The sequence below is a fragment of the Syngnathus typhle genome, linkage group LG17 (genome assembly GCF_033458585.1).
Source record: "Syngnathus typhle isolate RoL2023-S1 ecotype Sweden linkage group LG17, RoL_Styp_1.0, whole genome shotgun sequence".
NCBI lineage: Eukaryota > Metazoa > Chordata > Actinopteri > Syngnathiformes > Syngnathidae > Syngnathus > Syngnathus typhle.
Window position 1 is genome coordinate 7,096,368 of NC_083754.1, and position 21,909 is coordinate 7,118,276.

A 21,909-nucleotide genomic window follows, 5' to 3' on the forward strand; every position below is an offset into this window, starting at 1 on the left:
ACACGTCCGCTTACGAGCCGCCGTGTGGATGCCCCAGCGCACCGAATGAAACAAATAGTGGCTCGGACGAAACGTCAGCCTGATGTCGTGGAAACCCTAACCCTAACCCCGCTGACGGTTTGTTCCTCCGAAACGTCTTCCCCCGAATAAAGTATAAGGTGGCACCTTATCTGTCCCGACCACTGTCTTCCCACCCCATTAACTGTCATGAATTCTACCCAAACATTAATCGGTTGATGAAAAAATCACGCCGATTTACACGATGCTTTACTGAACTTTTGATTTGTGCCCAACACGTCATTGGTATTTCCGTTCCGGCTGACGCGCGTGACGTAATTCAAAATACAGAAGCAATTGAAAGAACGAAAGTGAAAAATCTAAAAAAAAAAATTGCCCCAATCACTAAGCCTTTGTGCTGAATCATAATGGAGGATCTATGCTACCGCACTTTATCAATTTGTGTTATTTCCCAGACACTGACACCCAACGAGAAGAGTGCGTAGTCATGTCTGGATTGGATCCGCTTGACAGAAAGAGTCGTTGGCAGCAGATTCAGAAAGGACTACAGTTTATCCAGTAAGTGTCAACAGCCAACATTCCCATTTTAGCTGGACGCTGTCTAAAAATGGAAATTTGGAGTACAAATCAGTTTAAATGTGTTAGAATAATTAGTTTTGCTGAAGCGCTGGTCGGCCTGGAACCGAAGGTCACATATCTTCGCTCAAGTCAACATATGTGCCGGCTAGCCTTGGGGAGTCCTTATACTCCCTTTCCTTGTCTTATCTTTGAGAGGCCCTCACAAGTTAGAAACAGAACATCTTTGTTCTTTGTTTCTTGTTAGTTCAAGAGAAGTCCTCTCTCTGTTAATTGTTTTGTCCGAGACAGTGTTTAGTTAGCCCATATTTACTCAATGTTTGTTTAAGTCGACTTCATGCAAGTTATCTCACATCTACTTAACGTTTGTTGGAGTGTATGCACGAGAGGTATCTGATTATTTACTCATTATTATTATTGTATGAAATGTAGCAAGAAAGTCTAGAGCATTGTTTTACAGAGACACGGCATCCAGTTTTGGAGATTGCAGCCGGGAACGAGGATGCCAACCATCTAAGAACAGACTCTGCATTCCTGGGGTCACTGATCGGCCAAGGCCATGCGGCCTCGCACCGCACAACATTATTAGCTAGCTGAAACAGCGTTGCTACAGACACACTCTCCCCTCCCTTTAGTGTAGCAACGCCTCTTGTAACCAGGGCAACCCAATATAAAAAGAGGAGATGACGGTAGGGCAGGTCAGAATTGGTGGAGGACTGTGAACTGGGCCTTCTACCTAATTCTCCTCGCGAGCAAAAGAATACTGGTTGTCTTCTCCTCTTTGTTTCCAGTGTGTAAATAAATGTCTGATGGTATTTAGACCTGACAAAATGTCATCATAACATCACCCTCTTTTGCTTGCAGATCAACACTACCCTATCCTGGAAGTCAAGATCATTATGAAGTAAGATATAAAGCTATCTATGTTATCAAACCTGAGTATATATTAAAATTGTCTGTCTTTCTAGGTGTTCATTAAAGATCTTGTTCAGAATCTTTTCGGAGAAGGCAACGATGTGTTTAAAGAAGGCGACTGGACGAAAGCAATCGAGATGTACACAGAAGCTTTGGATGTAGCCGCTTATGCCGAGTCGGAGGCAGTCACCGTGACAACGGGTTTATTGGAGAAGCTTTATGCAAATCGAGCCGCCGCGTGCCTAAACATGAATCCGGTGAGTTGCTTTCGCTTTGTCCGTCTGGAAACTCCCCAGTAGGTGTCCATGACTAAATCGGAAGCGCTTCAGGAAATGAGTAAAATGGAAATGTTTGCTTTATTTTATCTTTCAAATGGAGGTGGGAGAGGGGAGCATAGCAAGTCTTGGCCAACAGCCTCTCTCTGTTCCAAGATTTCACACTTTCTTGTGATGAAAGCGTCACTGAAGTCGCCTCGTGTTCGGGAAGCGAGCCCTTCTTTTGAATGTGCCGTGTTAAATCCTGCGGAATGATGACATTTGGAGACAACTTGTCTTTTTTTGCACAAAAGAACAACCTGTTCCTCTTCATGAGTTGCAAAGTGGCAGTAAAAGCGCTCCCTTATCTGTGTGTTTATCATCAGCCTACTTTTCTTTGACCACGATATCTCTTTTGCAGGGATTGTACGATCTGGCGCTGGAAGACTGTGAAAAGGCCCTGCAACTGAATGAGGGCAACTATAAAGCGCTGTACAGAAAGGCCAAGTCGCTAAAGGAGATGGGGAGGCATCAAGAGGCCTACGACGCAGTGGCCAAATGCTCGCTAGCTGTGCCTCAGGTAAGTTTCAAGCTTAATAAATGAGCAATCTCATCTCCTGGGATGTTCTGTTTTTTATTTTTATAATTTAGTCGAGCAAATGATTAAAAGCAAGACGCACTGCTACAGCTCTTGGGTCAAAATGTATTTTCTCTTGTCAGGATCCCAGTGTTACACTACTGACTCAGGACCTCGCCAAAATGTTAGGACTGAAAATTCGTAAAGCGTACGTCAGGACAAAGGTAGGTGTGGCCCGGCCTCCTGAGTTGCCCTCACTTTTGTTTTCATGCTTGTTTCATATATGGCTATTTTACAGCCGGCCTTGAATGTATTGCGGGGATCGAGTCATCAGGATGCCGCTTGTGACCAGGTAAGAAGCCTGAAGTGCACAATACATGTCAAAGTTTCATAACTTTATGTATGGCTTGAGAGTGACACCTTTATTTGTTTAGTTGATTGCCCTCCACCACCCCAAAAAAATGACCTGTAGCATTTTGTTTTTGGCAATATTCCAACATCAGTTAGCTTCAGTGACTTTCGTTGATTTATATACCGTCCACGGTTGTACTTAAAGTCTGTCTTGCCAACAAATGCAAATTTCCATCTGCACTTGTTCAGGTGTCCCACAACTCTTCAGTTGAAGAAATAGAAATTGGTAAGTGCTCAAATGACCATAACACTTGATAGAAAATAAAAAGTGATTCTTTTTCCCTCATGTTTATTTAAAATTGTTTTTTTTTTTTTTATATATATAGAAGTACCGGAATTGTTACCAGTCAGCAGCAGTGTTGCGGTGGCCGCACCGGTCCACGCTCCGCTGCTAAACGGCAGCACAACGGCAGATGAGCTCCGGCTCCCCAGCGGCATCCCATCGAAGACGGTGTCAGAGCCTCCGGGCTTTGAGTCGTTATCCCTTCCCGTGTCTTCGGCCTCGTCCGCGCCCCTCGCCGTAAACATCTTCATGAACGGCTCTCAGACAAATCCGCTTCATACGCTACTGGAGACCAGCCGAGACTTAGAGCAGGACATCATCGGTAACGACCTTGACGACCTGCTGGACCAGGCGGGCCCGGAGATGTCTATGGTTAGTGTGCCGAAATGACTCCGCCCACTTCGAGTTTGGTCAGTGACTCATTTGTTTCTGTCCCCTCAGGGCATGGCCACGATGAAGCGCCCTCTTCCTTTGCCAGCCAGCATGCCCTCGGCCAACTCCATGTCAAATCCTTCTTTCCTTATGCCGCCTCATATGAACCCTTTCCTAGCCAGCGCTCAGCAATGCACTGTCAATCTTCCGCCGCTTTACCACCAATTAGGTTCCAGCACCTATTTTGGGATGGACACTTTTAGGACTTTGCCGCAGCCCCTTAACACACTGGATAGCCTTTCCTTATCGGAACTTAAAACAGGTACGATTACTCACCCTTCCGTCTATTTCCACCTCTTTATCCAAAAATAGGACCTCATTTCATACCGATTGCACCTCTACTTTGACTTTTTAAGTGAAATGCTTGTTCATTTTCAGATTATTCTTCAAATACCTTCATGCCACAGGTAATTGTTATCCGCCGCTCGTATGACGTCACAAGAGTGCCGACATTTTCACTTTCAACCTTATGTCGCACGCAGATGAGCAACAGCGAAGCTCCGACGGGAATGGCTGTGGGCATGCCCGAGGTGAAGGGCGCTTCAGTCGGCCTTACCAAGAACCCGTTAGCCGAAACTCACGAGTTCAAACAGGCGTGTTCCCTCTGCTACATCAGAACAGGTGAGGAGCGCGTTGTCGCCATGTGCTGAGAGGAACCGCGATAGTCATCTGATGTGGAATGTGCTTCCCCCTGGCAGGAAGCGGCGTGTTGGATTACACCCTCCATACCGACGAGCACAAATGTAAAAAGGACGTTCTACTGGGCAGACTCAAACATTCCCTTGATAAAAAATGGAAGCTCATTCGGCCCAGACCGACCAAAACGCAATACGTCGGACCTTATTACATTTGCAAAGGTACAGTTGCTTCTTCAGAAGCTTTTTTGATTTGATTTGTTTATTTCAGCAAGTACATAATCACATTATGTTTTCACATGACTTGTTAAAACGGGTTGAAGTAATTCTGCTTCCAACAGTATTTTGGACACTTTTGTTTTTTTTCCCCCTCTCCATCCAGAGGTTGCTGCCGGAACCGATTGTGTCTATCCGGGTCACTGCACGTTTGCGTACTGTCAGGAGGAAATTGATGTTTGGACGCTGGAGCGGATAGGCCTTATATCCCGGGAAAATCTCTTCGACCCTTTCGGGCCCAGCTCCAGCATGATGCTGACCGTGGCCAAGATTTTACAAGAACACCCTGAAATATTTGTCTTTTTGTGCGGAGTGAGTAGACTCCGTCATGTTCAACGCGGCGCAGTTTGAAAGCAGACCCAACACCAAGTTTTTGTCTTCAGGTGTGTTTTGATCACAAACCTCGAATCATCAGCAAAACCAGCAGAGATAACCCGACGCTTTGCTCCCACCCAGTAACCAAGCACGACTTTGAGAAACACAAGTAAAGTTCTCGCCGGGCGCTCTTGATCCAGACGGCTCTGCGTCATTGATTCGCTCTGTTTTCCCGCCAGGTGCCTGGTGCACATCTTGAAGGACAGCACAGTGCGATATTCCAAAATCCGAATGCTGAATCCCCTCGGCCAGCTCGACCTGTGTCGACACGAAGTGCGCTACGGCTGCGTGAGGGAGGACGAGTGCTTCTACGCTCACAGCCTCATCGAGCTCAAGGTTTGGATGCTGCAGCACCAACGACGTAAGATTCTTCTATTCATATTAAAAAAAAAAAAAAACGTATAAGTAATTAGGTTTGATAAAAGCTGTATGTATCACACAGGCATCAGTCATGAAAGTATTGTTGAAGAGGCCACCGCGTTTTGGAACACCAATATTGCACGGCAGGGCGGACGGGTAACACTTAACGTTCTCACGTCGATTCTACTTCTGTCGTTCAAAGAAAGACTTTGAATGTTTCCTTCCTGTGATCAGTTTTCAGGACAAAAAAGGTTCGGGCCTCAAAATTTGAAGATGATGTTTGTTTGTAGCCAGTGTTGGAGAAACGGGCAACTAAGCGAAGCGGACAAGAATAAAAAATATTGCTCAGCCAAGGCGAGGCACACGTAAGTTGAGGTGTGGGCAGGCGGTAGGACCATTGCATGGTGCTCAGCAACTTTTTTTTTTTTTTTTTTAAATACAGATGGGCCAAAGACAAACGTGTGGTGCTTATAAGCTCCATTGAAAGAAAAAAATGGACCACGGTTCGAGCCCTTCCCACCAAAAAGCCAATTCCGGCTCAGTTTGAGGTACATTTCAAACAATAATGAAATGTTAATATACGTGGATTAAAAAAAGACACAATTTTATCTGCCTTTTTCTCAGATTTGCATGCATGTGGCATCCGGCAAGAAGTGTCAATATGTGGGCAATTGCACGTTCGCTCACAGCACGGAGGAGCGAGATCTTTGGACCTTCATGAAGGAAAACAACAGTGAGTCCCCCTCCTTTCCTGCAGAATTGTAAAGGCTGACCCGACGCCTCGCTAGCGAACGTGTCTCGTGCTCACCCAGTCGCAGATGCCGATCAGCTTTACGACAAGTGGCTTCAATCTCAGAAGGCCGACTGGGCCGAGGAGACCGCCAACGTCTCTGTGAGGGAGAACGGCAAGCCCATCCAAATGCCCACAGATTATATGGAAGAAGTGGTGAGTCTGGGAAATTGTAAATGACGTGGACGACTAAGCGAGGGACCCGCGCGCTCTTTGCAGGCCGGCAACCATTGCTGGCTGTGCGGTAAGAACTGCAACAGCGAGAAGCAGTGGCAGCAGCACATCACCTCGGAAAAACACAAAGAGCGAGTCTTCACCTCAGAGGACGACCACAACTGCTGGCAGTACCGATTTCCCACCGGGACTTTCAAAGTCTGCGAGAGGTAAGCTGCGCTGGGGGCATTCCGACTTTTGGGATGGCTCGACATGTTTTGGCTTCAGGCTGTCTACGCAAACTGACGCTCGGTGGTGTGTCGGGACAGGTTCAATATCGGGACGTGCACAGAGGACGACGCGTGCAAGCTAGCCCACGGCGAGCAGGAGCTGCGGGAGTGGATGGAGCGGCGGGAAGTGCTTTTGATGAAATTGGCCAAAGCTAGAAAAGATCACCTTATAGCACCCAATGACAATGATTTTGGCAAATATAGTTTTCTTCTTAAGGACATCAAGTAAATGGCATGAAGATCACGTGAAAAGAAGCTGTATACTCCCAACTCGAGGCGATCTCTAAGGTGTCCAGGAAGTCAGCCCGGATGGATCGCGGCATTATTTTCAAGCGGCGTCGGACCGGTTTGAAGACTATCGCCAATCGAACAAATGAAAGCGTTAATCGAGTTTTGCTATGCACCGCTCATGTGAAGAGGGGGATGTTAGTAGCACGCCGTAAAGCCTTTCTTTTTTGACACTTTAACACACAGGTTTGACAGTTTATTTTAAATAATTGGCATTCAAAGGTCACAGATATCTCTGAAGGTTTCCACTATGAATACACCAAATAAAGCTCCTTTTGATTTTTTTAAGGACATTTTATGTTTGTGTTGATTCATTCATTTGATAATCAAGGTGCCTGAGAGGTCTTCATTTCCAGCCGTCGGAGGCTGCACATCCACCGGCAACCAGCACACGCTGCAGGTCCTCCACTTCCAGCTTCCACATCGGTCTGTGCACCGCAGCGTGCTCAGAAAGGTCCGCCAGCTTCACGGCGCGCACCACCGGTTCCGGGGAGACTGCCTGGATGACGCCCATCACCATCACATATTTACCTTGGGAAGGGAGCAGGTTAGTAAGTTATTATTTCGAGGCGCTTGAGTGTGTCACCAGAGAAAATGCTGCTTGTTTTGCATGTCACGGGATCGTATCGATCATTTAGGTAATTACCCGGCGACAAACACGGTTTCCCTCTGGGAATGCTCCCGACACCCTGGACTGTGAACGTGCCCGTCTCATCCATGAGCAGCACGGTGTTGAGCGCCAGCTTCACCTCCAGCACGGTGCCCTGCATCCATACCAGCGAGACCTGCAAAGAGCGATCCATGCCCAGCCTGACGACCCAGCCAGCCCCGGGCTCGCCGGAGCTCCCCCGCACCTCCGTCGCCGTCCTCAGCTGCCCGGAAAGGACCTTCACTGGCGGGGCCCGTTTCCTTTCACCGGCGGCATTGTCAGGTTTGTCCATTACGTCAAATTACATGTTGTCGTTTGTAAACATGAACGGAGCTTTTCATTTCCCCGCGTGAGGAAAGACTTCCGTATTATACGTCACGACTAGTGTTGGCTCGTGAGTGAACGATTCGTTCAAAAGAACGAAACGTTTCAGTGAACGAATAACTTCCTAAAGTAATACGTTCTTTTTTTACCAGTCGGTGTCGGTAATGCGCATTGAAGCTGGTGCCACCTCGTCGTAAAACAAAACGAAGAAGAAAATACGCCCAACTATTGTTATCCAATATATCTACTGCAATTTCACATTAGATTGCTGGTTTGAAATGTACTTTTATTATCATTTTTATTATTATTTTAATAAACATTTATGTTAAAACGTGTCTGGTGTTTTATTCCTTGTTTTTATATTCGCCAATTAAAACATAAAAAGCAGACATTTGGTTAACTGCTTTATATGACAATATGTATGTGTTTTACGTTGTTATATGAGTTGGTGTCCCCCGAAACAACAAATGTCGGCATAACGGATTTTTTTTCAAACTTTTATTCAAACACAAACACAATCGGTATAATAACACCATCAACTACAATCCAACAAATACAAAATTAAAACATCAATGTCGGCATAACGTGTGTCGGCTGGCATAGCAGCAACGCTGTCTGTCACTCACTCGTGAATCTTTGCGAACGAACCTGAAAATGGCGGTGTACCAAATAGTGTCCGAATGACGTCACAGATCAAACAGCCAATTAGAAAGTGGGGGTGTGGGCGGGTGTGGGACTTTTCACTTTCATTTAAACGTTGACCATGATTTTTCCCTAAAGAAGTGGCCTGTTATTAGGTACACCTGAAAATGGCGGTGTACCTAATGCAGTGCTTCTCAATTATTTTCTGTTACGCCCCCCCCCTAGCAAGAAGAAAACTATTCGCGCCCCCTCTCCCCACCGTGACTATCCTAACTTGTCTTGTAAGTCGTAAAATGTTGCACTGTCGCAAACGTGACAGAAGTAACAATGAGAGCGCCACTGCCCCCTGCTGTAGTAAACGCGCAATTACACTTTATTCTAGTACTGCCAAAAAAAAAGCCTGTTCCCCAGGGTCACACGCGCCCCCCCAGGAATAGCACCGCGCCCCCCAAGGGGGGCGCGCCTCACTATTTGAGAAGCACTGGCCTAGGTGACTGATTCACAATTTGGTTTTGTCTGATATCAGAGATTAAATAAAGAAAACCAACTGGCTGATTGATTTGTTTTAATTGAGAGGAAAAAAACCAGCAAAAGCATTTCACTAGCTGACCAGGAGATGGCGACAGCGTGGCATCTGAAGACCATGGATTGTTTGTTCTGCTATAGCCTAGGTGACTGATTCACAATTTGGTTTTGTCTGATATCAGATATTAAATAAAGAAAACCAACTGGCTAATTGATTTGTTTTAATTGAGAGAAAAAAAAACAGCAGCAAAAGCATTTCACTAACTGACCAGGAGATGGCGACAGCGCAGCATCTGAAGACCATGGATCGTTCTGCTATGCCGGTTTAAAAAAAAAAAAAACAACGTAATTAGCTAGTGGTCAAAGGTCAAAGTTTACGGTTCAAAGTTCACCCAGGGGTCAAAGGTCGGTTCAAAGTTCACGGGGTCATGTGCACATTTTCGATTTTTAACTAGAGTTGAAAGTCCAGGGTTCAAAGGTCACCCAGGGGTCACCACGGGGTCACCACGGGGTCACCGCGGGGCCACGGGGTCACCACGGGGTCACCGCGGGGTCACCGCGGGTTCAAAGTTCAGGGTTCCTTTTTTTTTTTTTTTTTTTTTTTTTTTAGGTTAACCTTTATTTAACCCAGTGCTTCTCAATTATTTTCTGTTACATGTTTTCCAAGTGACGCTCGTTAAGCGCACCTGCGTGAAAAGTTTTAGCCGCTTTCACATCCTGCAGGAGCTAAAACTTTTCACGCAGGTGCACTTAACGAGGGAATCACACGGACACTCCATTAGGTACACCGCCATTTTCAAGTGTACCTCATAACAGGCCACTTTATTAGGGAAATATCATGGTCAAAGGTCACAGGTGTCAAGCTCTAGTCCTCGGGGCCACATTCCAATATGTTTTCCAAGTTACCCTCGTTAAACACACCTGCGTGAAAAGATTTGGGTCATTTTCACGTTCTGCGGGAGCTAAAACTTTTCACGTTTTCGCGGGTGTGGCACGTTTCACTTTCCGTGAAGGTTTGACCATGATTTTTTATTATTTGATTTATTAAAAAAAAGACTCAGTGTGTGTGTGGGGGGGGGGGGGGGGGGGGGGGGAGACGATTCGTTGAACGATTCGTTAGAACGAATCTTTTGAGTGAACTGATTCTAAAGATTCAGTTCACTCAAAAGGACTGGAATGCACATCACTAGTCACTACCTCTGAGCCCCAAATTAAAAGCGCAATAAGCGTCGAGAATAGCAAAAGAAGTAGATTGACTTTTTTGGAAAATTAAATTTAGACACTTTTAAACAATAATCGCACTGTAAAGTGTGGATTTATGAAAAGGTAAAGCTTTTCAAAAACGTTTAATCTAAAAATGGAGGTGTTAACGGAAGTGACGTACCCATATCGGCCCCTTTTGTCAAGTAACCCCCCGCCCCCCCCCCTCCCATTTTAAAACGGTGAACCCTGGACATCAGATTACTTTTGTCTTTTTGGCAAGTGTAGCAAATTTGACCAGGTTCTCCATTTCCCAGATTTGCACAGGCTTAACCTATTCATCCTGAAAAATGGCTGGATTTGCGGTGTGCAAAAAAATAAACACATTTAATTTCATTAAATAACTTTTATTTCTTTAAGAATAACAGAAGAAAAGTGTTAGCAATTTCTGTACAATTGTTGTTGTTTTTATCCCCTTGGATTTGTTGAAGCCCATCAGTGATCAACAAGAGGGAGGGATGAGAAATGTTAACGCTACCACTTGTAGCGTATGTTCAAACTTAATAAAATAATAATAAAAAAAAGACAATTTTAGTCCGTGGGCATCAGTCAAGTTCCTTCAGATAAGATGCCAGCAAGTTTCCTCAGCCTCTCTTCTTTCCCCAACTCCTCCTCTTAGTCCTCCTCTTCTGTCCCAGTCCATCATTGTCAAAAACAAAACTGTAAGAGGCACATTAGAAATACTGCCATTTGCCCAGGACTGTGTCTTTAATTGCATCCACGAACTGTGTGGGCACCCAGTAGACCCAATACTGAGACGCTTCTGTCGGACCCAGCTGGAACGCCTGCATGACATATGACAAATATTGATAGAAAGTCTTCCCCCCCCCACTCAGCAAATGCCAAGTTTACATTCAAATTAAACAAAGACAATTCCCTGCTGTGTATTAAAAAGAAACCACATAACGGTAAAGCTTAACATGACATTCCCGTAAGCTAAACGTGTCGGTAAAGTACCAGAGGCAAAATGTGTTCATTTTTGCCCGCATAATAGGAGTGTCGGCAATGTATCCTACCCTTCTTCATTTTCACAACTTTAAATATGTCTCATCCGCAGCTCATAAAACGTTAAATACGAAGCAGCACTTACCATCATGTGATAGTCCTCGTGCTCTTCAATAGGCTCAGAAACCACATTTTTGATGGAGCCCATCGGGACTTTCTCTGTCCTCTCTGCACACAAAAAACAAAAACATTTAACAAAAAAAACAAAACAAAGTGTCACCGTTAGCTTTTTGTGTGCTTCACCTTTCGTCCCGATCCACAGCTGATCCTGCTCCAGTTTGAATGTGAGTCTTACTTTTCCTCCGGACTTATTGTACATTCCGGATAAAGGCACCGTTGGGAGTCGCTCCTGCCGGTGGGGAGGGCCAAGATTTTCAAAAACATCACCATGACAGGAAAAACAAAACAAAACAGCATGCACACTCACTTTTGTTCCTTTAATAGCCGGCATCACATCCTCAGGTTTACCTTTGTCAAGAACTTTCCTGTGTTGCTGAAATAAGAGCAAATATTTTTTCACACAAATTTCAAATGTCCTAATGTATACGTTTGGTTCTTGGACCATTTATTTAGACTAACGTGAGCGCTCGCTGTCCATGTCGAACCTTTTGCCTGCATAACGGCTCCTTCTTGTTCTCCTCGGCTTTGACCTCCTGCTGCATGACCTCTTTGGGCGTGCTGACGGCCAGCACGTCGTTTATGGTGGAGCCCACCACCATGATCTTGGCGCCGCTCGTTACCTTCATCTCCCGTAGCGTCTTGTCCTCTGGCACCAGGCCTTTGTACATCACCTTCTGCATAGCCGGCGGAAGGCCTGATGAATTGAAAGAAAAATTGTTGTGCTTGTTGAACGATAGTAGAAAAAGAGCAGGAAGAAATGGTCACCCGTGAGCGAATGGATTTTTTCCTTTAGTTTAGCGCCGGTACTATCCAGCCCGATCTTCAAGTCGTATTTGATCTTATTCCAGATGATCTTCAAGTCCACAGTCTCGCCCTCATCCTCGGTGGTGTCGTCTCCGTTGCTGATGCCTGAAGAGCCCTGAGTGGCGGCAGCGGCGCTATCTGCGTCCGACATCGGTTCTGAGTCGCCTTTCTCCGTAGTGTCCACCAGAGGCGCGTCTTCTTCTTCTTCCTTTGGCTTTGCGTCCGTTTGCATTGTAACTTGACTTCCTGCCATTAAGGAGGAAAATGTCATTCAATTTACGATGGTGCTTGTTATTGGTGAATAGACTTTGGGTCAGCGACGGGCATGACGTTAAAGTTTAGAGTCTCCAAATTTTGGAGTCTTGCATATGTAATATAGGAGAGGCACAAGATTCAAACCCTGAATACCAGAACAGTGCTGAACAGTTTCCAAAATGGAGTTTCAGAACCAGTTCATTCAAGCTACTTTAGTCTGTAAATAGATGAAACGTCACATACAATGTATTTAAATGAACAAAATTTCAATGATGTGGCGTAAAGAAATATTGTTTTTATTGCTGTGAGTGTATCTTGCTTTTAATCGTAGTTTCTCATTTGATTTTAATGAGTAGCGAACAGAAAAAAACACGCTTTTGGATTCCAAGCGCTGTATGACACAGCATCTTGCACTTTTCCACGAGTCTTCATCTGTTAAACGGATAACTTATTGACTATGACCACTTCGAGACTGTCATTTGAGTCCACTTACTTCGGGCCCTCTTTTATGCAAAGTGAAACTACAGCGTGTGCGGCTCATTTTGCACGGGTTAGCAGTCACTGACGTTAGCTAGCTACTAACCTGCTGAAGAAACATGTCAAGATAAACTCGGACGAAGAGACGTGAATACCGAAAGACACAACCTTAACAACTCTGGGCCCCAACGCGTCTATTAGTGGCGTACGTTCATTCATCGATAGGCACAAAAATGGCTGTACGGTTACGAAGTAAATGTTGCTATATTCTGCTCAATACCTACCATCCTGGGTCGCCATGATGATTGTGTACAACCAGTGGAAACGTTCAGCGAGCCCAAGAGTGTATAGAGAGCAAGAGCGTTCCCGTATTAATTAGGCCAATGTGGAATACGTTTACAGATGAGCTACCTTTTGTTTTGTTGCGATCTAAACAGGAAATATTTTCATGGTGCGTCATGATTAAATAACATGGGACCAAGTATTCACTGCAAAATTGCAAACTATAGTTTCATTGCAAGTTCATTTTCTCGCGTGTGCCCAAAGGAATCATTTTAAATGAAATTGATTTGGAAGATATTTATTAACTCCTGCTTTGGATTTTTTTTTTTATTGAGGGTGGAAATAAAATAGACTTTTATTGTCTTAAGTGTGCTCGAAACTTGCCTTTCGCGACTGTTGCCAAGACGGAAAAGCGCGTTGGGAAATATCTCGCTTCGTCGATCTTCTTGGTTGTTGTGGCAGAGAAGCCAGACTCCAAGAGGTGGCACTTTCCTGGATTTCTATTGGTCCAAGTTTTCTTCTTCGTGTACATTTTAAACCATAGAAGTTACAATCACGTTTGTCGCCAACTATTGGTTGAAATATGGACTAAGATTCCGTATAATTCTTTTCTGCATTGCATCAACAGTTTGTCGATCCTAAATGTGGATCCTCTGTTAAAAACAAGGTTTGGAAAAATGTGTAGTTTCAGCCTTTCACCGCCAGATAGCAGCAGCAATATTCCACTCGCCAGGTACACGAAGAAGAACAGTTTAGGCTACCGTGGAGGGAAAAAAAGTCCTACAGAAGCAAAAAAAAAAAACTCCCGTAATTGAAGTCACAAGTTGACATGCACGCGTTGTGTGGCAGACTGACAAGAAGCTCACAATGCTGCCGCTATCGCCGCCTACTTCATTCGCGTTTTATTAACTCTACGCCACATTTATTTGGATCCTTTTCAAAAGTTTACTCCGTGGAGTTCAGAGGGGTGAAGTCCATGAAATGTAGCAGCGAAATCCCAGAGGGAGAGACCGAAGCACCATGGCAGACTGGAGGACTTTTAATGTGGTGGTTTTGGGCGTGGGATTCTTGTTCGTATTCACCGCCTTCACTACCTGTGGCAATATTGAAGTAAGTTTTGAAATTTCTTCTTTCCGTCGACGTTTATCGTTTTAAATATGTTTTATGGAAGAGGGAAGTGACATAAAATTTCATTTCAACGTACATTCTATGTTGTGTAGTTTAAATATGTTGGTTAGCAATTTGTATAATTAAAATAATTGCTATTTACCCTAAAACATCATGTCCTTTACTTTTTGCTATATTGTTATTATTCCTTTTTGTGTGTAACAAAATATTCCTCACTCTATACTTAAAACTTTTTTTAAAGAAAATGTTTCCTTCCTGGAATACATGCGTCCTTTCTAATGATATTTATGAATAGTTGTACCAAATTGTATATATGCAGAAATAATGTCACTAAGTAAAAAAAGCAAGCAAGCAATCAGTGTCATGCGCTTCTCGTGCTCCCAATTTTGCTCACAAGTTCAATGAGTTCTGCTCTATTATCAAGAATTTCACAATGTAATAACATTAGGCTCCTTCCTTCTCTTCTTCTTTTTAGCAAACGGTGGTGAAAAGTCTGCGGAATGACACTTTCACAGGAAGTGGATACCACAGGTTGCTTAAATAATGAAATACTGCATATTTCATATAAAATGTTGTCCTAATAATCACTGTCAATTGTATTTTTTGCAGTCTGGGCATCATTTATGGAGTCTTCTCGTTGTCCAATTTGGCAGCGCCCGCCGTGGTGTCGGTGGCGGGAGCGAAGGTGACCATGTTTGTGAGCGGGCTGCTTTACAGGTACCACATCTGCCTGGCAGGAAGTTACGCCGAATAACTGCCGATCAATCTGTTGCTGATCACTGTTGTCGTCTTGCGCATCCAGTGGCTACGTCGCTGTCTTCATCGAGCCGTCTACCTGGTCGTTCTACCTGACGTCCGTGCTGATTGGCGTCGGGGCTGCCAGTAAGCTCTCCCCATCTCAAAATGATTTTTGATAAATCTTTCAAATCCATTTTACAATATAAATCACATCTAAACTATTGTATTGTCAAAGTATCTTTGTCAGGCAATTTTATAATTGTATAAATGTATTTTCTTTTCAAACCTAGCCTTTGTTTTATAAATTAATTTATTTGTTATTTATGTATTTCTTTCTTTCATTGTTAGTCATTTATTTGAAAATATCCAGGTGAGTTGCTCTTTTTAATGTAGTTAAAATAATACAGGTTAATTTATTAATTTGTTTTTTATTCAAAACATCTTGCTCCATTTATTTTATTTTCTGTAGTTTATTAAATTTAAATCCAGCTCAATTGAATCATCTATTCTATTTGTAATTGGGTTGGTACATGAAATGCAAGAGTATGAGGTAAAAACAAAGTTTAATGGGGAAAAATTAGGCAAGTTTTTTCATTCCCAGTCATGGATTACATTTGTGTGGGAAGGTGCAGGTGAATTAGACCTCATCTGCACGTGTCAGAATTTCAAGTAGCAGGCTTAAAAATAAATGTTATAAAAATAGGTGGTTAAATGGTTGGAGAGCATCAAGCCCACCACAAACACAAATTTTTGGAAAGGAAAAAGGTTTAGTGGGTCATGACGATTCCCCCTGGCGGTGTGCTGGGATTATATGTGTTGTTACCTAACAGCACAAAAAATAATGTCACACTTGATACAGCCAATTAACTGCTGCCCCCCACCCCCTCCACTCACATGACGCACACACACAGCTTCATTTCTTCTTTTTTTTTGGTTCATGTTTCAGTGCTATGGACAGCTCAAGGGCAATTCCTGGTGGAGAACTCGGACGCTTCCACAATCAACAGGAACACGGGAATGTTCTGGGCTCTCCTGCAGTGCAGGTACTCACAAGAGAGGGTTAGGAAGTCAAGGTTGTTTTTTTTTTTTTTGCTTTTATACCAAAGATGTCAATGTTTATTCATCCTTTATTTGCAGTATGTTATTTGGCAATTTGTACATTTATCTGGAATGGAATGGAAGAACAGAAATACCAGGTAGATGTTTCATGCTTGTAATGAAAGATTTAAATCAATTAATTAATAAATAAATGATTTGATAGGCAGATTGTGTTCAATAACTCTGGGCCTGTGGGGTTTTTTCATGGTCAGACGGCAGCAGGAAGACAATCTTCCTCTCATTGCTGGTGGCCTCCATTGTGGGGACACTGTGCTTCTTGGCGCTGAGGAGGACTCGTCTGTTCGAGGAGGAGATGCTCTCCGAGGATGAAGGACAGGCCTTGCTCTCGACACACATGGTGTAAGTCGAATTTTTTTCTTTCTCGTGCTATTTTCATGTTTCTCAGAAACACGTAACAAAAAAATCTGGTGACGTTATTTTTAGATACAAGCACAGAGCCAACACAGCCATAGAGGAGGTGAAGGCAGACTTCAGTAAGTCTATCGCCATGGTTACCTTAAAAAAAAAAGTCACTTAATGTTGCTTAAAAACTTCATCTTAAATCCACGAGCAAATGGCAAAAAAATGTTGTATGACCTTGTCCATCAAAAGTGAGCATCATGGATGTTAGTGTACCTAATGAAGTGTCTATTAATAGCAATGTGTTCCTCCATAGAGACCATGCTGCAGCTTCTCAAGAGCAGAAACATCCTCCTCTTGAGTCCCTGCATGGCCTACAGCGGTGAGCGCTCCCCATCAGTATGCCGAGCGCCCTCCATCGGCCTTCTTTTTTAACTTTGTTCTCCCGGCGCAGGCCTGGAGCTGTCCTTCTACAGCGGCGTCTACGGGACGTGCCTGGGAGCCACGGCGCAGTTCGGCCAGGCGGCAAAAGGCCTCATCGGCATCTCGGGCATGGTGCTGGGCGTGGGCGAAATCATAGGTTGGAAAGGCCAGCAGTCTGGACATTCATAGGAAGCAATGTTTTTAATCTGATTGGCCAACACTCGGCCCAAAACATCTCAGAGATGGACTTTGTGTGGTTTTCCTTGCGCTTGCCAGGGGGAGGCTTGTTTGGCTTGGTGTGCAAGAACAATCGCTTTAGACGCACCTCAGTGGTCTTCCTGGGAATGGTGGTGCACTTTGTGGCTTTCTATCTCATCTTTCTCAACATTCCTGAAGATGCCCCTGTGGTCTTCGGCACCACCACCCTCAAGAGCCCATTTCTCACTCCAAGGTGTGTAAGATGTTACAAGTTTGCAAAGGACCACCATGATGAAATACAGTAAAACAAAAACAAGGCTGTGTTTCTATTCCTACAAAGCTAATTTCTTGAGCTGTTCTAAAGTTAAATACAACTGAATGCGTTGTTAATCTTAAAACAGCAAGCGGAGACTCCAGCTGCTCTGCGCGATATGAACTCCACATCAGTTGTGCTAATTTGTTTGGTTTGTAGCATGTCCATCGCCCTGCTGTGCAGCTTTCTGCTGGGTCTGGGAGACAGCTGCTTTAACACGCAGCTCTACAGCATCCTGGGTTGCATCTACGCAGAGCAAAGCACGGCCGCGTTCGCCATCTTTAAATTCGTACAGGTGACTAATCGCACATGTACTAGCGGAGGAGCATCTTAAAACGCAACAAAGTCATAATTTTGCTGAAGGAATATTAAGTTGCTGCTTGACTTCAGTGTTGCATGACAGCATTACATTGCCTCCCTGGTGGCCGGGGTGAGCAGCCAGAACAATGAATTGAATTTGCAGCATTGAATAATTATGGACAAACTATTTATTTCATCACATTTTAACAAAGCATGTTCTTACGCTATAGTTCTGTTTTTTCTTTCTCCTGTCTTGTCCAGTCGGTTTTCGCAGCCGTGGCATTCTTCTACAGCGGCGACACGCTGCTCACATGGCAGCTCCTCCTGATGGTGGTGCTGGGCTTCAACGGCACGCTATGCTTCTTCGTGGCTGAGCGCATGCATGACGCCGACGCCATCTCCACTCAGACCTTGGAGTAACTGGAGAGGAACAAAATAAACGGATACTGCGGACTGTGGAGAGCAAGCGGCTTTAAGGCACTGAAGGTTCTCTCATTTTTTAAATATTTTTTTTTAATGATACTTTTTCTTTCATCATCATAATCATCATGGTTGCAGCAGGAGCCCGCAGGGTCATTTACATCCAGAGTAAATGGCTTGATGCTGCACCTCGATGATGAGCGCTCATTAATACTCGAACAACACTTTTAAACAAAATGACTACTGCATCGCTTTAAGCTCAGATGGAACACTTTTTTTTTTGGGAGAAGTGCCACTCCTTTGCCTTGATAAGTCATCTTTTTACGATTGGATTTGGCATCCCAAAAACTCTTTTCTGTGGTCGCAATTCATTTCTAACGTCGTGGAGTCTTAACTTTTTAAAATACTCACCCTAGATTGCTAACAAGCTAGCATTTGAAAATAAAAGTGTTTTATATTGTGCATCTCTATATTCATTTTGAGACAAATAAAAGCACTCTTATGCAGTTTTAGTGAATTTCCGGTAAAAAAAAAAAAGAAAAAAAAAAAGGCAAATACGAACTGGTTTACATCTGTGTTGCTTTTATTTTTTATACACTCAAATATATAAATACACTGAAAAAATGTGTGAATATTTTCTTTCCTGTGACTGATATTATTGACATGGCCCTTGTAGGAATTATAGCAGGTGAGTTGATGTTGCTGGTGTTTAAATGTTGTTAACTTTATTCAACACTTAAAACCAAATGAGAGGAATTTAATGGATTCGGCCATGAGTTGTTCAAAAGCATGTAGGCCATTAATCAAAACGTGGCGGACATGAAATGGGGGCAGAATAAGAGAGAAGACTACGAGGGTGATGGTGGTGGGGGGCTTACATTACTTCACTGGTAATTGAGTATTGATCACTTCATAATGAGAGTAAGCAGATTTGCGAGATCTAGTTTGCGAGGTTGAAGTAGCGCTTGAAAATTAAGAGAGACCGGACTGCATAAAAGTAGGAGGCATTATCTGAGTTCCTGGTGAGTATTGATCAAATGTTACAAGAATATTTGTATCCTGTATATTAATTAGCGAGAATTGGTCAAATAACAGTGATGCTAACAATTGGGGCACAACCATATGGCAAGATAGCAACATGACTGAATTCCGATGATCCTACTGACAACTGATCACATGCTAATACGCAAATATTAATGACAAGATGTAAACTCGGGTTGCCGTTTCTGATTATAATTAAATTCCAGTGTAGTAACATGAAGCAAGAGAGCACCCCGTTTCCCCCCTCCTGCCCTGTTTTTGCTTTACAGTTCTAATCATGCTAATAGTTGCGTTGCTGAAGTACAAAAATGAGGCATGAATGTGTGCGCACCCACGGGGGACGCTTCATTTATTCCTCCTCAGCTGTGACCCGATTTAACCGGCAGCATGTTTAGCCGACGCTCCCTCATTTGCATGCATTATGCAAATAGGAACACCTGAGGATATTTGTCGGATTAAAAGGTTGAGAGCGCAATTAAACGAAACAATCCGTACAAAAAAAAACCCTGTTAAAAGTAGAATTAAACCTGAGATCATTTCATTTGGCATCGTTTCAGGACCACCAGAAGCTGACAGAAAAACTTTGCTCCAGGGAGCGTACGTAGTGCCAGTGTTGCACCGGGATGAAGAGCACGTCTCCGGGCCGCAGCACGCAATCCTGGTATGGAGCCTTGGAGAACTCTGGGAAGCGCTTCGTGTCGGGGTTCTCCACCTCTACCTGGGCCGAAAGAATTTAAGGTTAGTGCTGTACAAATCAATCACTGAAATGACGGCAATGTGCTAGAAACTGGAAAGATTTTGTGAGCCCACCTGGCTGGTGTTATGTAAGAGCTGAGACGGGTGCGGGTAGAGTTTGTCCGAGTCTTGGGGCGAGTACAAGCGGATGTATTTGCATCCCACCACCTGATAGGAACAAACAGATGACACAATATTAATTTACTATTCCATTTCAGGAAGCCTCCTGCTTTCGCGTTACCTGTGCCAGGAAGTTGTGCTGGGGATCCTGGTGGAGGGGCGAGACAGTGCCGGCGGGCCCGAACCAAGCATTGACCGTCACGTCCTCCTCGTCGCCGTCACCCAAGCAGCAGTAATCAGGCAAGCGAATGTCATCCTTCAACTCTGGTATCTATGGCAACGGCAAAATTATTCTAACATACAACTCAAAAAGAAAAAAAATCCAATAGCATTTTTTTATTTGGCCATCTTTAACAAAAATAAATACAAATATGTTACTGATCATTTTATTTAGCTGCTCCACCTGTTCAAAGAGCTGATGCTGAGCTAGATAGCCGCAGACTGGTGTCGCCCCATCCGGACAGATGTCACTCTACCAAAAAAAAAACCCACACACATTAATTATCCGGAGGCGTGCAGTTAGAGCTTTTCGAATCCACTCACGCGTTTTAAAATATATCGGTCGATGAATTCGTTGAGCGTCATAAGCGTCTGGGACCATTCCTCGTCCGTGTACCTGGAGCCCACCTCCACGGGGACGGTGCGACACCCCGCCACTGACCTCAAGTATTCTAAGCTTTGGCAAAAGACAGGGAGGTGAGGGTGGGGGGGGCGTGGGTAATGACATTCTTCCTTTCAGATCAGTTTACACTTGAGCGCAGTGAAAAGGGAACTGTTTGGGGATGGAAATTGTCCATTAGACATCCTTCACTTTTGGACTCCTGCAGCTTTCCTCTCCACTCGCTCGGCTAAGTACACTTAGCTGCCTGACGAGTGCAAATCAGCCTGATTGCACGACTGTTTAATGGCGCTGAAGGGCCGATAACTGTTGCGCACGGAGACAGACGCCTGCACTTTTACTTGTTTTGCTTACTTCAAACTCGGAGGGTCACTTTTTATCACGGGTGAATTTTTTTAAAAACTTATTCTATTCCATTTACTGTACTCTGGAGGCATCTGCCATTAAAACAAAAACAGAATAAACACGTCAATCTAAACCTCCAGGGGTGCTGGTTGAGGGCGGGCCAGTGATCGATGGTGCCCTCCAAGATGACCGCTTTGGTGGGGACCAAGTAGTTCTTCTGGAAACTCTCCAGAGATGGACATTTGACTCTAGGAACGGCCCGATCTTCCCCAATCGGTGGAACATTTGCCAGTGTCAATTTCAGCCTCTGTTGAAATAAAACCACAAGCACTTGTTCAAAGTGCCGCCCTGAAAAAAATGTTGCAGCTTTCATCCCAGATCATTGACCTTGGCCTCTGTATGCTCTGGCTCCTCCTCATTTCTGGTGTCTTTCTTGACTTCTTTCTGCAGAATCCCGACCAGAACTTGCAGTCGATCGTCCATGATGGCGGCGCCCATGAGCAAGCCCATGTCACAGGTGTGGACGGCCTGCAGGAGGTCGTCCTCCGAAGGCTCTTCAGCGCACAAGGCGCACACCTTGAAGAGGCACCCGTACGAGTAGACACGGCGCCATTCCTTGTCCACGTGGCGCCACGTTCCCGTGTTGAGCTTCTCCCACGACACGTCCAAGACGATCTGAGCGTTAAGCAGGAGGCCAGCGGCAGGGGTGCCGCTGTAGAGTTGACGTCTGGATCTTCTCAGCATTTCCACCACGCTCGCCTCCACCTTGTCGCCAAAGTGCAGCGGGAAATGGTTCTCGTCTGGTGGAAGAACAGCGGAGATCTTGGGCCATAGCGGCGGCGTCATTGAGAAGAGGATCTGGGGAGCAGAATTTCAAGGTGAGCATAAGTGCATCCATCTTAAAGTAAGAAGAAGATATCCCTGTATCCCTTTTTCCTTTTGCTTGCAACATATTTAATTGCATATCAACTAATTTTAAATCTATTCACATTACATTACATGTAAAATTGTCTATACCCAGCTATAAAAGTAGTGAGTTAGGTATGGATTTTTAATATAATGAAAGGCAGAAATGCAATAAAACGTAAGTAATCT

The 21,909-nt window shown here is 44.3% G+C and overlaps 5 protein-coding genes across 17 annotated transcripts in view; 2 read left to right on the forward strand and 3 right to left on the reverse strand.

Annotated features, from left to right (window-relative positions):
- Positions 1-6,931, forward strand: part of zc3h7a (zinc finger CCCH-type containing 7A) — a 48,037-nt gene extending 41,106 nt beyond the window's left edge. For 8 of the 10 annotated variants that reach the window (XR_009718501.1, XR_009718500.1, XR_009718504.1 and 5 more), the window contains 2 exons: positions 474-576; positions 1,055-1,355. Coding sequence is in view for 2 of the 10 variants with exons in the window: in XM_061302722.1 (XP_061158706.1) it covers positions 506-576; positions 1,459-1,498; positions 1,563-1,766; positions 2,185-2,343; positions 2,484-2,564; positions 2,639-2,692; positions 2,941-2,977; positions 3,078-3,406; positions 3,476-3,728; positions 3,845-3,873; positions 3,949-4,087; positions 4,165-4,323; positions 4,484-4,689; positions 4,761-4,861; positions 4,932-5,113; positions 5,195-5,268; positions 5,347-5,477; positions 5,555-5,660; positions 5,737-5,845; positions 5,925-6,058; positions 6,122-6,285; positions 6,385-6,574 (2,952 nt within the window). In the remaining 8 variants the exon portion in view is untranslated. Of the gene's footprint in view, positions 1-473; positions 577-1,054; positions 1,356-1,458; positions 1,499-1,562; positions 1,767-2,184; positions 2,344-2,483; positions 2,565-2,638; positions 2,693-2,940; positions 2,978-3,077; positions 3,407-3,475; positions 3,729-3,844; positions 3,874-3,948; positions 4,088-4,164; positions 4,324-4,483; positions 4,690-4,760; positions 4,862-4,931; positions 5,114-5,194; positions 5,269-5,346; positions 5,478-5,554; positions 5,661-5,736; positions 5,846-5,924; positions 6,059-6,121; positions 6,286-6,384 lie in introns of those variants that run through there. The other 2 variants (XM_061302722.1, XM_061302721.1) reach the window with 1 other exon arrangement.
- rmi2 (RecQ mediated genome instability 2) lies at positions 6,817-7,681 on the reverse strand. The gene is made up of 2 exons (XM_061302743.1): positions 7,280-7,681; positions 6,817-7,164 (listed from the first exon to the last, which is right to left on the reverse strand). The coding sequence occupies exons 1-2, from the start codon at positions 7,572-7,574 to the stop codon at positions 6,980-6,982; spliced, it is 480 nt and encodes a 159-aa protein (XP_061158727.1). The 5' UTR covers positions 7,575-7,681; the 3' UTR covers positions 6,817-6,979.
- Positions 7,682-10,359: 2,678 nt separating this feature from the next.
- On the reverse strand, positions 10,360-13,523 carry ubfd1 (ubiquitin family domain containing 1). Of its 2 annotated transcripts, none has more exons than XM_061303444.1 (7): positions 13,361-13,523; positions 11,924-12,208; positions 11,644-11,852; positions 11,466-11,531; positions 11,282-11,387; positions 11,124-11,206; positions 10,360-10,818 (listed from the first exon to the last, which is right to left on the reverse strand). In XM_061303444.1, the coding sequence occupies exons 1-7, from the start codon at positions 13,506-13,508 to the stop codon at positions 10,708-10,710; spliced, it is 1,008 nt and encodes a 335-aa protein (XP_061159428.1). In that variant the 5' UTR covers positions 13,509-13,523; the 3' UTR covers positions 10,360-10,707. The 2 variants fall into 2 exon arrangements, with proteins under 2 accessions (XP_061159428.1, XP_061159429.1); XM_061303445.1 differs by lacking the exon at positions 13,361-13,523 and adding an exon at positions 12,979-13,117.
- Positions 13,524-13,717: 194 nt separating this feature from the next.
- On the forward strand, positions 13,718-19,691 carry LOC133170473 (UNC93-like protein MFSD11). Of its 2 annotated transcripts, XR_009718586.1 has the most exons (14): positions 13,718-14,086; positions 14,580-14,635; positions 14,714-14,821; positions 14,907-14,986; positions 15,789-15,885; positions 15,980-16,038; positions 16,153-16,300; positions 16,385-16,434; positions 16,617-16,682; positions 16,755-16,880; positions 17,000-17,174; positions 17,394-17,529; positions 17,796-18,020; positions 19,553-19,691. XR_009718586.1 is itself a non-coding variant. In XM_061303438.1 (13 exons), the coding sequence occupies exons 1-13, from the start codon at positions 13,997-13,999 to the stop codon at positions 17,952-17,954; spliced, it is 1,350 nt and encodes a 449-aa protein (XP_061159422.1). In that variant the 5' UTR covers positions 13,718-13,996; the 3' UTR covers positions 17,955-18,416. The 2 variants fall into 2 exon arrangements, 1 of the variants encoding a protein (XP_061159422.1); XM_061303438.1 differs by lacking the exon at positions 19,553-19,691 and having other exon boundaries at positions 17,796-18,416.
- Positions 18,517-21,660, reverse strand: kdm8 (lysine (K)-specific demethylase 8). 2 transcript variants are annotated; one of them, XM_061303436.1, is made up of 7 exons: positions 21,202-21,660; positions 20,949-21,121; positions 20,394-20,526; positions 20,254-20,322; positions 19,972-20,121; positions 19,806-19,898; positions 18,517-19,709 (listed from the first exon to the last, which is right to left on the reverse strand). In XM_061303436.1, exons 1-7 carry the CDS (start codon positions 21,658-21,660, stop codon positions 19,371-19,373), a joined length of 1,416 nt encoding a protein of 471 aa, XP_061159420.1. In that variant the 3' UTR covers positions 18,517-19,370. The 2 variants fall into 2 exon arrangements, with proteins under 2 accessions (XP_061159420.1, XP_061159421.1); XM_061303437.1 differs by having other exon boundaries at positions 19,414-19,713.
- Positions 21,661-21,909: the final 249 nt, after the last annotated feature.

Excerpts from the sequence above, each read along its gene's own strand:
- rmi2 (XM_061302743.1), bottom strand. The coding sequence starts at position 7,574 with ATGGACAAACCTGACAATGCCGCCGGTGAAAGGAAACGGGCCCCGCCA. Across the intron at positions 7,165-7,279 it reads GAAACCGTGTTTGTCGCCGG|GTAAATATGTGATGGTGATG; the intron begins GTAATTACCTAA and ends TCCCTTCCCAAG.
- ubfd1 (XM_061303444.1), bottom strand. The coding sequence starts at position 13,508 with ATGTACACGAAGAAGAAAACTTGGACCAATAGAAATCCAGGAAAGTGC. Across the intron at positions 12,209-13,360 it reads CTTGGCAACAGTCGCGAAAG|GAAGTCAAGTTACAATGCAA; the intron begins GCAAGTTTCGAG and ends CCTTAATGGCAG. Across the intron at positions 11,532-11,643 it reads AGCCGTTATGCAGGCAAAAG|CAACACAGGAAAGTTCTTGA; the intron begins GTTCGACATGGA and ends CTCTTATTTCAG.
- LOC133170473 (XM_061303438.1), top strand. The coding sequence starts at position 13,997 with ATGGCAGACTGGAGGACTTTTAATGTGGTGGTTTTGGGCGTGGGATTC. Across the intron at positions 14,822-14,906 it reads GTGAGCGGGCTGCTTTACAG|TGGCTACGTCGCTGTCTTCA; the intron begins GTACCACATCTG and ends TTGCGCATCCAG. Across the intron at positions 17,530-17,795 it reads CCATCTTTAAATTCGTACAG|TCGGTTTTCGCAGCCGTGGC; the intron begins GTGACTAATCGC and ends TGTCTTGTCCAG.
- kdm8 (XM_061303436.1), bottom strand. The coding sequence starts at position 21,660 with ATGACGCCGCCGCTATGGCCCAAGATCTCCGCTGTTCTTCCACCAGAC. Across the intron at positions 20,527-20,948 it reads CTCAACCAGCACCCCTGGAG|CTTAGAATACTTGAGGTCAG; the intron begins GTTTAGATTGAC and ends CTTTTGCCAAAG. Across the intron at positions 19,899-19,971 it reads AGCACAACTTCCTGGCACAG|GTGGTGGGATGCAAATACAT; the intron begins GTAACGCGAAAG and ends TGTTCCTATCAG.